The sequence below is a fragment of the Babylonia areolata genome, chromosome 16 (genome assembly GCF_041734735.1).
Source record: "Babylonia areolata isolate BAREFJ2019XMU chromosome 16, ASM4173473v1, whole genome shotgun sequence".
NCBI classification, from domain to species: Eukaryota; Metazoa; Mollusca; class Gastropoda; order Neogastropoda; family Buccinidae; genus Babylonia; species Babylonia areolata.
Window position 1 is genome coordinate 405,001 of NC_134891.1, and position 13,386 is coordinate 418,386.

Genomic DNA, 13,386 nt, shown 5'->3' on the forward strand with positions numbered 1-13,386 from the left:
GTATATCAGAATGGATTTTTCTCCAGAAATTTGCCAGGGGCAGCCCTTCTGTTGCCAAGGGTTCCTTAACTAAGCTAAGTGCATACTGCACACATGACCCCCATTTATTTTCTCATCAGAATGACTGGCGTCCAGACCTCCACTCAAAGCCTAAAGAGGGGAGATAATGCTGGTGAGTGTGGGATATAATGCCCTGCAGTCAGATAATGCTGGTGAGTGTGGGATACAATCCCCTCCTGTCAGATAATGCTGGTGAGTGTGGGATACAATGCCCTGCAGTCAGATAATGCTGGTGAGTGTGGAATACAATCCCCTCCAGTCAAATTATCTCCCTTCCAAGGTAGATGTGATACTTCTGGGCTGTAACCGCACAGTGGTCATAATATCAAACAAAGTTAGAATTGTTTATGGCCATCACAGCAGTGAATCCACATCCACTGTGTCTAGGGCTCAGCATAGGAAGACTGGACCCAATCCTCTTGAACCTTCCCCAGCCAAGTCAGGGAGCCATTGACACCTGGGTGGAGTGAGGAGAATCAGAGCAAAGTGCCTTTCCCAAGGACACAACAGCAGACCAAAAGGGGTACAGCACCCTGCCAATGCCTTTCCCAAGGACACAACACCAGACCAAAAGGGGTACAGCACCCTGACCAATGCCTTTCCCAAGGACACAACACCAGACCAAAAGGGGTACAGCACCCTGACCAATGCCTTTCCCAAGGACACAACACCAGGCCAAAAGGGGTACAGCACCCTGCCAACGCCTTTCCCAAGGACACAACACCAGGCCAAAAGGGGTACAGCACCCTGCCAATGCCTTTCCCAAGGACACAACAGCAGACCAAAAGGGGTACAGCACCCTGACCAATGCCTTTCCCAAGGACACAACAGCAGGCCAAAAGGGGTACAGCACCCTGACCAGTGCCTTTACCTAGGACACAACACCAGACCAAAAGGGGTACAGCACCCTGCCAATGCCTTTCCCAAGGACACAACACCAGGCCAAAAGGGGTACAGCACCCTACCAACGCCTTTCCCAAGGACACACCACCAGGCCAAAAGGGGTACAGCACCCTGACCAATGCCTTTCCCTAGGACACAACACCAGGCCAAAAGGGGTACAGCACCCTGCCAATGCCTTTCCCTAGGACACAACACCAGACCAAAAGGGGTACAGCACCCTGCCAATGCCTTTCCCAAGGACACAACACCAGGCCAAAAGGGGTACAGCACCCTACCAACGCCTTTCCCAAGGACACAACACCAGGCCAAAAGGGGTACAGCACCCTGACCAATGCCTTTCCCAAGGACACAACACCAGGCCAAAAGGGGTACAGCACCCTGACCAATGCCTTTCCCAAGGACACAACACCAGATCAAAAGGGGTACAGCACCCTGACCAATGCCTTTCCCAAGGACACAACACCAGGCCAAAAGGGGTACAGCACCCTGACCAATGCCTTTCCCAAGGACACAACACCAGGCCAAAAGGGGTACAGCACCCTGACCAGTGCCTTTCCCAAGGACACAACACCAGGCCAAAAGGGGTACAGCACCCTACCAATGCCTTTCCCAAGGACACAACACCAGGCCAAAAGGGGTACAGCACCCTACCAATGCCTTTCCCAAGGACACAACACCAGGCCAAAAGGCGTACAGCACCCTGACCAATGCCTTTCCCAAGGACACACCACCAGGCCAAAAGGGGTACAGCACCCTGACCAATGCCTTTCCCTAGGACACAACACCAGGCCAAAAGGGGTACAGCACCCTGCCAATGCCTTTCCCTAGGACACAACACCAGACCAAAAGGGGTACAGCACCCTGCCAATGCCTTTCCCAAGGACACAACACCAGGCCAAAAGGGGTACAGCACCCTGCCAATGCCTTTCCCAAGGACACAACACCAGGCCAAAAGGGGTACAGCACCCTGACCAATGCCTTACCCAAGGACACAACACCAGATCAAAAGGGGTACAGCACCCTGACCAATGCCTTACCCAAGGGCACAACACCAGGCCAAAAGGGGTACAGCACCCTGACCAATGCCTTTCCCAAGGACACAACACCAGGCCAAAAGGGGTACAGCACCCTGACCAATGCCTTACCCACTCTGCCATGGCAGCGACAAGAGAAGGGTCGTGGCAGGCAAAGAAACAACAGAAAAAGGTGGGGGATCACACATATATGAACAGCAGGTTCACGGAGAACTGCTTTCGGAGGGACGGGGTGGTGGTCTCCACTCTTGGGTGGACACTCATTCAGTCTGACTTCGAGACTAAGTGATTACTGTCATCAGTATGGGGCTCAGAAGGTGGTATCCTAAGTACCTTAAATCAGAACAGGCACTACTGAACACCACTGAAGTGACTCAGCAGCAGTGCAGGGATCTCCTCTGGTGTGTGGCTTTCTGGCGACCTGACACTGATACTTTTCTGTGGACTGCCGACACTGGGACAGCAACAGCCAAACCTGGGTGTAGCTGTGTAAGACAGACAGACTCTGAAGGAGTGGCATGGGGGTAATGCCACTGAACTGGTGCAGACAATGGGCAGAAAAAAAAAAAAAAAAAAAAAAAAAAAAAAGAAAGAAAGGGTTGTGAAGGCTGACTCTGAAGGAGAGGCATGTGGGTAATGCCACTGAACCGGTGCAGACAATGGGCAGCAGCAAAAAAAAAAAAAAAAATAAAAAAAAAAAAAAAAAGAAAGAAGCGGGCGATTACCTAAGTAGAGAGGGGTGGTGGATGGCCGGACGCTGTCGTCGATGAGCGTGACGCCCACAGTGTAGATGGTGGTGCCTCCCACCCCATGCAGCATCTGCCCCACGATGAACATGTACAGGTATCGTGACAGACCGTTCTCCTGCTCCGTGTCACACTGCTCCGGCCACGACGTCTCTCTCGCCGTGCTGTCTGCAGTCAAAATGGGAACACTTAGTTCCAAAGGATTCTGGAGAACTGGAGAAAATATGTCAAGTGCTGTCAGAATTTCTGGGGTTCTTTTTTCTTTTCTTTTAGTGCTTCATTTCTGATTTAAATCTTTTTTCTTTTTTTTTATCTACACAAAAGATGTCTCTGATTATAAGCAGCACTAACTGCACTGCAAAACAAGACTACAATCCACATCAACTCAAAGTCTAACCAAACAAGACTACAATCCACATCAACTCAAAGTCTAACCAAACAAGTCAACAATCCACAACAACTCAAAGTCCAAACAAAGGCCAAACATAGTACACAAGACACTGGACCAAGCATGTAGAAATGGTGTGTAAAGTCCTGTCAGTAAGTGTAACCCTCAGTGTGAAGAACCCACAGTGTAGAAAGGGTGTGTAAAGTCCTGTCAATAAGTGTAACCCTCAGTGTGAAGAACCCACAGTGTAGAAAGGGTGTGTAAAGTCCTGTCAGTAACTGAGTAAGTGTAACCCTCAGTGTGAAGAACCCACAGTGTAGAAAGGGTGTGTAAAGTCCTGTCAATAAGTGCAACCCTCAGTGTGAAGAACCCACAGTGTAGAAAGGGTGTGTAAAGTCCTGTCAGTAAGTGCAACCTTCAGTGTGAAGAACCCACAGTGTAGAAAGGGTGTGTAAAGTCCTGTCAGTAAGTGTAACCCTCAGTGTGAAGAACCCACAGTGTAGAAATGGTGTGTAAAGTCCTGTCAATAAGTGCAACCCTCAGTGTGAAGAACCCACAGTGTAGAAAGGGTGTGTAAAGTCCTGTCAATAAGTGCAACCCTCAGTGTGAAGAACCCACAGTGTAGAAAGGGTGTGTAAAGTCCTGTCAATAAGTGCAACCCTCAGTGTGAAGAACCCACAGTGTAGAAAGGGTGTGTAAAGTCCTGTCAATAAGTGCAACCCTCAGTGTGAAGAACCCACAGTGTAGAAATGGTGTGTAAAGTCCTGTCAGTAAGTGCAACCTTCAGTGTGAAGAACCCACAGTGTAGAAAGGGTGTGTAAAGTCCTGTCAGTAAGTGTAACCCTCAGTGTGAAGAACCCACAGTGTAGAAATGGTGTGTAAAGTCCTGTCAGTAAGTGTAACCCTCAGTGTGAAGAACCCACAGTGTAGAAATGGTGTGTAAAGTCCTGTCAGTAAGTGTAACCCTCAGTGTGAAGAACTCACAGTGTAGAAAGGGTGTGTAAAGTCCTGTCAGTAAGTGTAACCCTCAGTGTGAAGAACCCACAGTGTAGAAATGGTGTGTAAAGTCCTGTCAGTAAGTGCAACCTTCAGTGTGAAGAACCCACAGTGTAGAAAGGGTGTGTAAAGTCCTGTCAGTAAGTGTAACCCTCAGTGTGAAGAACCCACAGTGTAGAAATGGTGTGTAAAGTCCTGTCAATAAGTGCAACCCTCAGTGTGAAGAACCCACAGTGTAGAAAGGGTGTGTAAAGTCCTGTCAATAAGTGCAACCCTCAGTGTGAAGAACCCACAGTGTAGAAAGGGTGTGTAAAGTCCTGTCAATAAGTGCAACCCTCAGTGTGAAGAACCCACAGTGTAGAAAGGGTGTGTAAAGTCCTGTCAATAAGTGCAACCCTCAGTGTGAAGAACCCACAGTGTAGAAAGGGTGTGTAAAGTCCTGTCAATAAGTGCAACCCTCAGTGTGAAGAACCCACAGTGTAGAAAGGGTGTGTAAAGTCCTGTCAATAAGTGCAACCCTCAGTGTGAAGAACCCACAGTGTAGAAAGGGTGTGTAAAGTCCTGTCAGTAACTGAGTAAGTGTAACCCTCAGTGTGAAGAACCCACAGTGCAGAAAGGGTGTGTAAAGTCCTGTCAGTAAGTGCAACCTTCAGTGTGAAGAACCCACAGTGTAGAAATGGTGTGTAAAGTCCTGTCAATAAGTGCAACCCTCAGTGTGAAGAACCCACAACTACATAAGCTTTCCATACACAGCTGCCAAGTGCCTCGTTCCAAATCAGCTGCAAAAACATCCAGTGTAAACTTCAACATGACTGTGAAAGTCAACCATGGCTGGAAGTGGCAGATCTGACGTACTGTATTGTATTGTATTGCATTGCATTGCATTGCATTGTATTGTATTGTATTTCCTGTCAAAACTGATTTCTCTGTTTGAAATTTAAAATGCTCTCTCCAGGGAGAGAGTGTCTCCAATGTAACATGAAATTTAAAATGCTCTCTCCAGGGAGAGAGTGTCTCCTATGTAACATGAAATTTAAAATGCTCCCTCCAGGGAGAGAGTGTCTCCAATGTAACATGAAATTTAAAATGCTCTCTCCAGGGAGAGAGTGTCTCCAATGTAACATGAAATTTAAAATGCTCTCTCCAGGGAGAGAGTGTCTCCAATGTAACATGAAATTTAAAATGCTCCCTCCAGGGAGAGAGTGTCTCCAATGTAACATGAAATTTAAAATGCTCTCTCCAGGGAGAGAGTGTCTCCAATGTAACATGAAATTTAAAATGCTCCCTCCAGGGAGAGAGTGTCTCCAATGTACCACCACCCATACTTCTGTCTGCAGTGTATTTTGTTTCAGTATCAAAGTGGATTTCCCCAGCAATCTGCCAGGGACAACCCTTTCGTTGCTGTGGATTCTTTAACGTCCACTAAATGCATGCTGCACATGCGCCCTTTGTCCCACGTTTGACTGGCAAATCAAACTGAGTGTCTGGTTACTGGGATAAGCTGACATCCCTAAGCAGCATGCACTTGGTGCACTGAAAAAGAACCCATGGCAACGTAAGTGTCTTCTAACAAAATTTTGTAGAAATCCACTTTGATAGGTACACAAATATAGGCATGCATTCAAGGCCTGACTAGCACGTTGGGTTATGCTGCTGTCAGGCATCCCTGATGCACTTCCACACACCAGATGTACATGTGGTGTAGTGTACATGGATTTGTCTGAACACAGTGACACCTCAAGAAATTGAAACCTCTCTGCACAGGATTAAAAAAAAGCGTAAAAGTTACAAGATAATCAATAGCAGTCAACAGTATAAAGGTTACAAGATAATCAACAGCAGTCAACAGTATAAAGGTTACAAGATAATCAACAGCAGTCAACAGCATAAAAGTTACAACACCAACAGCAGTCAAAAGCATAAAGTCATGACACAATCAACAGCAGTCAACAGCATAAAGTCATGACATAATCAACAGCAGTCAACAGCATAAAGTCACAACACAACCAACAGCAGTCAACAGCATAAAGTCACAACACCAACAGCAGTCAACAGCATAAAGTCACAACACCAACAGCATAAAGTCACAACACAATCAACAGCATAAAGTCACAACACAATCAACAGCACAAAGTCACAACACACAGCAGTCAACAGCATAAAGTCACAGCACAATAAACAGCAGTCAACAGCATAAAGTCACAGCACAATAAACAGCAGTCAACAGCATAAAGTCACAGCACAATCAACAGCATAAAGTCACAACACAATCAACGGCATAAAGTCACAACACCAACAGCAGTCAACAGCATAAAGTCACAACACAATCAACAGCATAAAGTCACAACACCAAGAGCAGTCAACAGCATCAAGTCACAACACAATCAACAGCATAAAGTCACAACACAATCAACAGCATCAAGTCACAACACAATCAACAGCATAAAGTCACAACACCAACAGCAGTCAACAGCATCAAGTCACAACACAATCAACAGCATAAAGTCACAACACCAAGAGCAGTCAACAGCATCAAGTCACAACACAATCAACAGCATAAAGTCACAACACCAACAGCAGTCAACAGCATCAAGTCACAACACAATCAACAGCATAAAGTCACAACACCAACAGCAGTCAACAGCATCAAGTCACAACACAGTCAACAGCATAAAGTCACAACACAACCAACAGCAGTCAACAGCATAAAGTCACAACACCAACAGCAGTCAACAGCATAAAGTCACAACACCAACAGCAGTCAACAGCATCAAGTCACAACACCAACAGCAGTCAACAGCATCAAGTCACAACACAATCAACAGCATAAAGTCACAACACCAACAGCAGTCAACAGCATCAAGTCACAACACAGTCAACAGCATCAAGTCACAACACAGTCAACAGCATCAAGTCACAACACCAACAGCAGTCAACAGCATCAAGTCACAACACCAACAGCAGTCAACAGCATCAAGTCACAACACCAACAGCAGTCAACAGCATCAAGTCACAACACCAACAGCAGTCAACAGCATAAAGTCACAACACAGTCAACAGCATCAAGTCACAACACCAACAGCAGTCAACAGCATCAAGTCACAACACCAACAGCAGTCAACAGCATCAAGTCACAACACAATCAACAGCATCAAGTCACAACACCAACAGCAGTCAACAGCATAAAGTCACAACACAATCAACAGCATAAAGTCACAACACCAACAGCAGTCAACAGCATCAAGTCACAACACCAACAGCAGTCAACAGCATCAAGTCACAACACAATCAACAGCATAAAGTCACAACACCAACAGCAGTCAACAGCATAAAGTCACAACACCAACAGCAGTCAACAGCATCAAGTCACAACACCAACAGCATAAAGTCACAACACAATCAACAGCATAAAGTCACAACACAATCAACAGCATAAAGTCACAACACAATCAACGGCATAAAGTCACAACACCAACAGCAGTCAACAGCATAAAGTCACAACACAATCAACAGCATAAAGTCACAACACCAAGAGCAGTCAACAGCATCAAGTCACAACACCAACAGCAGTCAACAGCATCAAGTCACAACACAATCAACAGCATAAAGTCACAACACCAACAGCAGTCAACAGGTACTGACTTAAAGGCAGGCACAGGGACGTGGCACTGTCCTCTCCCAAGGAGTAAGGCCCAGTGGTGAAATGCGGCAACGCCATGAGGATCGAACCCAAGGACGAGATGATGACAGCGATGCCCACCATGCGGGCCTTGTGTCGACCGGCTCCGAAGTAACTGATCAGCAGGCCCAAGATGGCAGCCGACACATCGTAGGCACTGGAGATGAGGCCCACTGTGGCACTGGTCAGGTGGAAACGCTGCTCTATAGCCGTGGTATTCACGTTGTTGATTCCGTTCACCACAAAACCTGAGTCAGTGGCAAACAGTTCACAGACATATCAGGGGGGGAAATGTACAGACAGACCTGAGTCAGTGGCAAACAGTTCACAGACATATTTTGGGGGGGGGGGGGGGGGGGAATATACAGACAGACAGACAGACAAACCTGAGTCAGTGGCAAACAGTTCACAGACATATCAGGGGGGAAAATACACAGAGACAGACAGACAGACAGACAGACAAACAGAGACAGATAGAGAGTAAGGGGGACTTAAAACAAATAAACTGCAGCTGATGCTGATATAATTGAATTCTTAAGTAAGCCACTGGCCAACAAATGGTTGAAACAGAAAACAAGAGAAGTGATGACAGATTTGGATGGAAAATCACAGAGACAGAATTTATAGTCACTACTGCGCTGTTCACGATTATCACTGCATCGTTGTAATTTATTGTCATTGCTTTGCTGTTATCATTACATTGTAATTTATAGTCATTGTTGTGCTATTACCATTGCATCGTTTTTATTAAGAGTCACTGCTTTGCTGCTGAATCATTGCATCTTTGTAATTTATAGTGATTGCTATGCTGTTAGCATGACATCATTGTAATTCATAGTCACTGCTGTGCTGTCATCATGACATCATTGTAATTCATAGTCATTGCTGTGCTGTTAGCATGACATCATTGTAATTCATAGTCACTGCTGTGCTGTCATCATGACATCATTGTAATTCATAGTCATTGCTGTGCTGTTATCATATCATTGTAATTCATAGTCATTGCTGTGCTGTTATCATTACATTGTTGAAATCTTAAGTCATTGCTGTACTGTTATTATAACATCATTGTAATTTAAACGATGTGTTGTGCCAAATGCAAGTTAACAGCTTCATACCAATGAATACAAGAACACCTCTATGCAACATTTATCAGTTTGAGTAAAAACCACGCTAACCCACACTGCACCTCATGGTAACCCCACCACCACCACCCTCCCCCACTGTACCTCATGGTAAAAACCACACTCACCCCCCACACCCGACCCTCACTGTACCTCATGGTAAAAACCACACTCCCCTCCCCCACCACTCACCCTGTTCCTCATGGTAAAAACCAAACTCACCCCCCTACCCACCACCCGTTGCATCCTCATGATAGAAAACACATTCACCCCCCCCCCTTCCCCCTGCATTCTCATGGTAAAAACCACCCTTACACCCCCCCACCACCCTCCTGCATACTCATGGTAAAAACCACACTCACACCCCTGCACCTCATGGTAAAAACCACACTCACACCCCTGCATACTCATGGTAAAAACCACACTCACACCCCTGCACCCTCATGGTAAAAACCACACTCACACCCCTGCATACTCATGGTAAAAACCACACTCACACCCCTGCACCCTCATGGTAAAAACCACACTCACACCCCTGCATACTCATGGTAAAAACCACACTCACACCCCTGCACCCTCATGGTAAAAACCACACTCACACCCCTGCATACTCATGGTAAAAACCACACTCACACCCCTGCACCCTCATGGTAAAAACCACACTCACACCCCTGCATACTCATGGTAAAAACCACACTCACACCCCTGCACCCTCATGGTAAAAACCACACTCACACCCCTGCATCCTCATGGTAAAAACCACACTCACCCCCCTGCACCTCATGGTAAAAACCACACTCACCCCCCTGCACCTCATGGTAAAAACCACTCACCCCCCTGCACCTCATGGTAAAAACCACACTCACCCACCATGCCACTTCATGGTAAAAACCACACTCACCCCCCTGCACCCTCATGGTAAAAACCACACTCACCCACCATGCACCCTCATGGTAAAAACCACACTCACCCCCCTGCACCCTCATGGTAAAAACCACACTCACCCCCCTGCACCTCATGGTAAAAACCACACTCACCCACCATGCCACTTCATGGTAAAAACCACACTCACCCCCCTGCACCTCATGGTAAAAACCACACTCACCCCCCTGCACCTCATGGTAAAAACCACTCACCCACCATGCACCCCCATGGTAAAAACCACACTCACCCCCCTGCACCCTCATGGTAAAAACCACACTCACCCCCCTGCACCCTCATGGTAAAAACCACACTCACCCCCCACACCCTCATGGTAAAAACCACACTCACCCACCATGCACCACCATGGTAAAAACCACACTCACCCAAGGAAAGGGCATAGATGGAGAAGAAAAAGAGGAGGCAGGGCGGGTTGTTGAAGCGCTGCAGACACTGAGGCTTCCAGCACAGAATGCCGCACAGGACATCTTCCGCAAGCTCCTCTGCTTTCCTCCGCTTGTTCCCGTCACTGCTTGCCCTTTGCCTTTTGCCGTCATGCTCCTCTTCTGTCAGGCAGCTGGTCCCTCTGCTGGCCCCGTCACTGATGGTCACCAGAGGAACACGATTGACGCTGCTCAGGTCTTCTGCTTCTTCTCCCATTGCTCTCCCGCACTGTCCTCTTTGGTTGAAGTGGATGGGATACAGGTGGCTCAATTCCTCATTTCTGTTGGGGCAGTAGGAGGGAAATGCAGGAGATGCTGGTGATCGCGCCTATGGGTCTTTTCCTTTTCATGTAACATTTCCCATTCTGGACTCCTTGGCTGCAGCTGAAAATGAAAATCCGGCTGATTACATACATACACACAAACTCACTCTCTCTCTTTCTCTCTCTCTCTCTCACACACACACAGAGTTTGTTGATTGTTTTCTTCTATACCTCTTTTTAGCTTGATTGTGGGCCTTTATTATATCCAACAGTGCAAAACTTTCTAGTTTTTTGTTATTTTAATATTTATCTCTTTGCAAGCATGATTTTGATTTCCATTCTTTTACAATAACTGGTTTAATTAATACCTTGAATTACTGTGGAGTGGATTCCAAATCATTTGTAATTGGTAAGATGTCTTTTTTTTCTTTTTGTTAACAGGTGTAGCTTTTTACAGCTGTAGCTTTTAACAGCTGTAGCTTTTAACACTGTAGCTTTTAACAGGTGTAGCTTTTTACAGCTGTAGCTTTTTACAGCTGTAGCTTTTAACAGCTGTAGCTTTTTACAGCTGTAGCTTTTAACAGCTGTAGCTTTTAACAGCTGTAGCTTTTAACACTGTAGCCTTTAACAGGTGTAGCTTTTAACAGCTGTACCCAAACTGTTTGCATTTTCTCAGGATTCAGGAACAGACTAGACACATTTCTTTTTTAACATTCCTTTCAAAAAACCGTACCATTATTCACTAAGTTATGGATGAAATATATTACATCTGCACACTGATCTCTCTCTCTCTCTACATATATATATATATATATATATATGTGTGTGTGTGTGTGTGTGTGTGTGTGTGTGTGTGTGTGTGTGTGTGTGTGTGTGTCTTTCTGTCTCCTCTCATAATTTATTAAATGCAGGGTTTTAAATGTACAATATAGATAAATAAGGTGATAGTGGACCAGTGTGTCTACATCCAGAAAATCAGCTTGCCTGCTGGATGTGCTGATGTGCTGTGGTTTAAATAATGAAATGTTGCAGCCCATTCATCAATTACTTTACTTCAGTCAAGATCTCTCTTTTTTTCGTTTTCTTTTTTTAACTGAACATATTGTCTACATTAATCCTTGTCACTTGACCTCAAGATCTGTGTAACTGTCCAAGATCTTGAACAGGCTGTTTTACTCACTGAACAAACTCAGACTCTAATTTTGATTGATTTATGACAGACATACTTATATACATCCTTGATCTCAAACCACAATGAAGCACTGCGTTGCACATAAATAATTGGGAGTCAGGGTGCTTTTTCTACTCAAGTCCATCACTTGTTTCATTCTTCACACTGCTCTCCATCTACTGTACCACCCTGCTTTGAATTAGTTTTCTTCAGTGGGTGACCAAATGAGAGTGAACTTTAAAGCCCAATCTTTGAGGGGAGATCTCAGTCAGATCTTCATCACTGTGCTGTGCACAAATAATGTTGGTCAGAACCAACAGAATCTTCTGATTCTGGAACTGTAGCATGAAGAAAGAAAACAGTATAGCTGCTGCTTCCACAATCAGACAGTTCATTCACTTCACAGCCTTACAACTGACACAGCTCCTCTGATGAGTTATTCCAGAGGTGACTCACATTTTCATGACTGCTCCACACTATTACAGCCAACTAAGACACACAACAATGCCACTGAAGGCGACTCACATTTTCATCACTTCTCCACACTATTACAGACAACTAACAAGTAACATATTCCACAAATGCCACCTGCAAGCTTAGCACACACACACACACACACACACACACACACACACACACACACACACACAACTGTAAAACAAAAAATGTACAGAGCTAACAACTCCTGTCAGCAGAAATCTTTGGCAACCAACCAGATTTTGGCAAAACGGTTCTGTTTCTTTCATCGAAGCTCTCTTTCGCGTTGGGCAAGAACAACGTTTATATTGTGTACCCTTTGCGAAGGCTCCGGACGTAACATAAGCTCTTCCTTCATATGCCCACCCCCTCATGGTGACTTACGCCCCTTTATAAATAAACAAATAAATAAATAAAAACGTATTACCAACAGGCACCACTTTTATCAAAAGTTGAGTTTTAAAACCAACTTAAAAAAAAAACCCAAACAGACACTTCTTTCATTGCATATGTGATCAGTGAGCAGCACCGATTTCAGTGCAGGCCGAGAAATTATCCTGCTTCGTTTCTCTCACACGTTCTGTCCTGCATGTCGTCTGCAACAGTCGATCAGTTGAACTCGAAGCGTGGATGAAGTGCCCATGAATAAAAGCACTGAACCAACCCAGACTAGCTCTGTTTGAAAATAAATCTGCCCTGTTGTTCTATTTCCTATAATACATCATAGAAAGCACACACAAAATTCGGACAGCATAATTATAGATTGATAACTGATAGTTTTGCCATACCGATTTCGCAAAATCAGAACTTCCACTGCATTCGTGTCTGCAAGTGGCTTCCAAGGGACGGTACTCGAAAATCACAGACAGGTGGAAAAATTAACAACCGGAAGCTTGGGAAATTCCTTTCTTTCTCGTGACGTCGGATGCATGGGTCAAACCAGGGGATGTTTGTGTCTTTGTCAAATCCACCATCGCAAAATTTTGTGGGGGAGCGGGGAGGGGGTGGTGGTGGTAAAAAACAAACAAACAACCTTCTGCGTATTTGCACGATAATCAAGCTACACACGATTTCACGAGATTTCATGAAGGGCATTAATTAAGGTTATATAAAAATCATCTTTTGCACATACCATGCAAGCAAAAAGAGTGATGGCAAAAGAACAGAAAGAAAACGAAAAA

General features: G+C 45.3%; 1 protein-coding gene across 3 annotated transcripts in view; it reads right to left on the reverse strand.

The window, feature by feature from the left end:
• The window catches only part of LOC143290769 (solute carrier organic anion transporter family member 4C1-like), a 35,661-nt gene extending 22,581 nt beyond the window's left edge, over positions 1–13,080 (reverse strand). The window contains exons 1-4 of one of the 3 annotated variants that reach the window (XM_076600281.1): positions 12,994–13,080; positions 10,238–10,678; positions 7,770–8,054; positions 2,723–2,911 (exon numbers count right to left, since the gene is read on the reverse strand). In XM_076600281.1, the coding sequence (XP_076456396.1) occupies positions 2,723–2,911; positions 7,770–8,054; positions 10,238–10,511 (748 nt within the window). In that variant the 5' untranslated portion in view covers positions 10,512–10,678; positions 12,994–13,080. Of the gene's footprint in view, positions 1–2,722; positions 2,912–7,769; positions 8,055–10,237; positions 10,679–12,253; positions 12,332–12,441; positions 12,552–12,993 lie in introns of those variants that run through there. The other 2 variants (XM_076600282.1, XM_076600283.1) reach the window with 2 other exon arrangements.
• Positions 13,081–13,386: the final 306 nt, after the last annotated feature.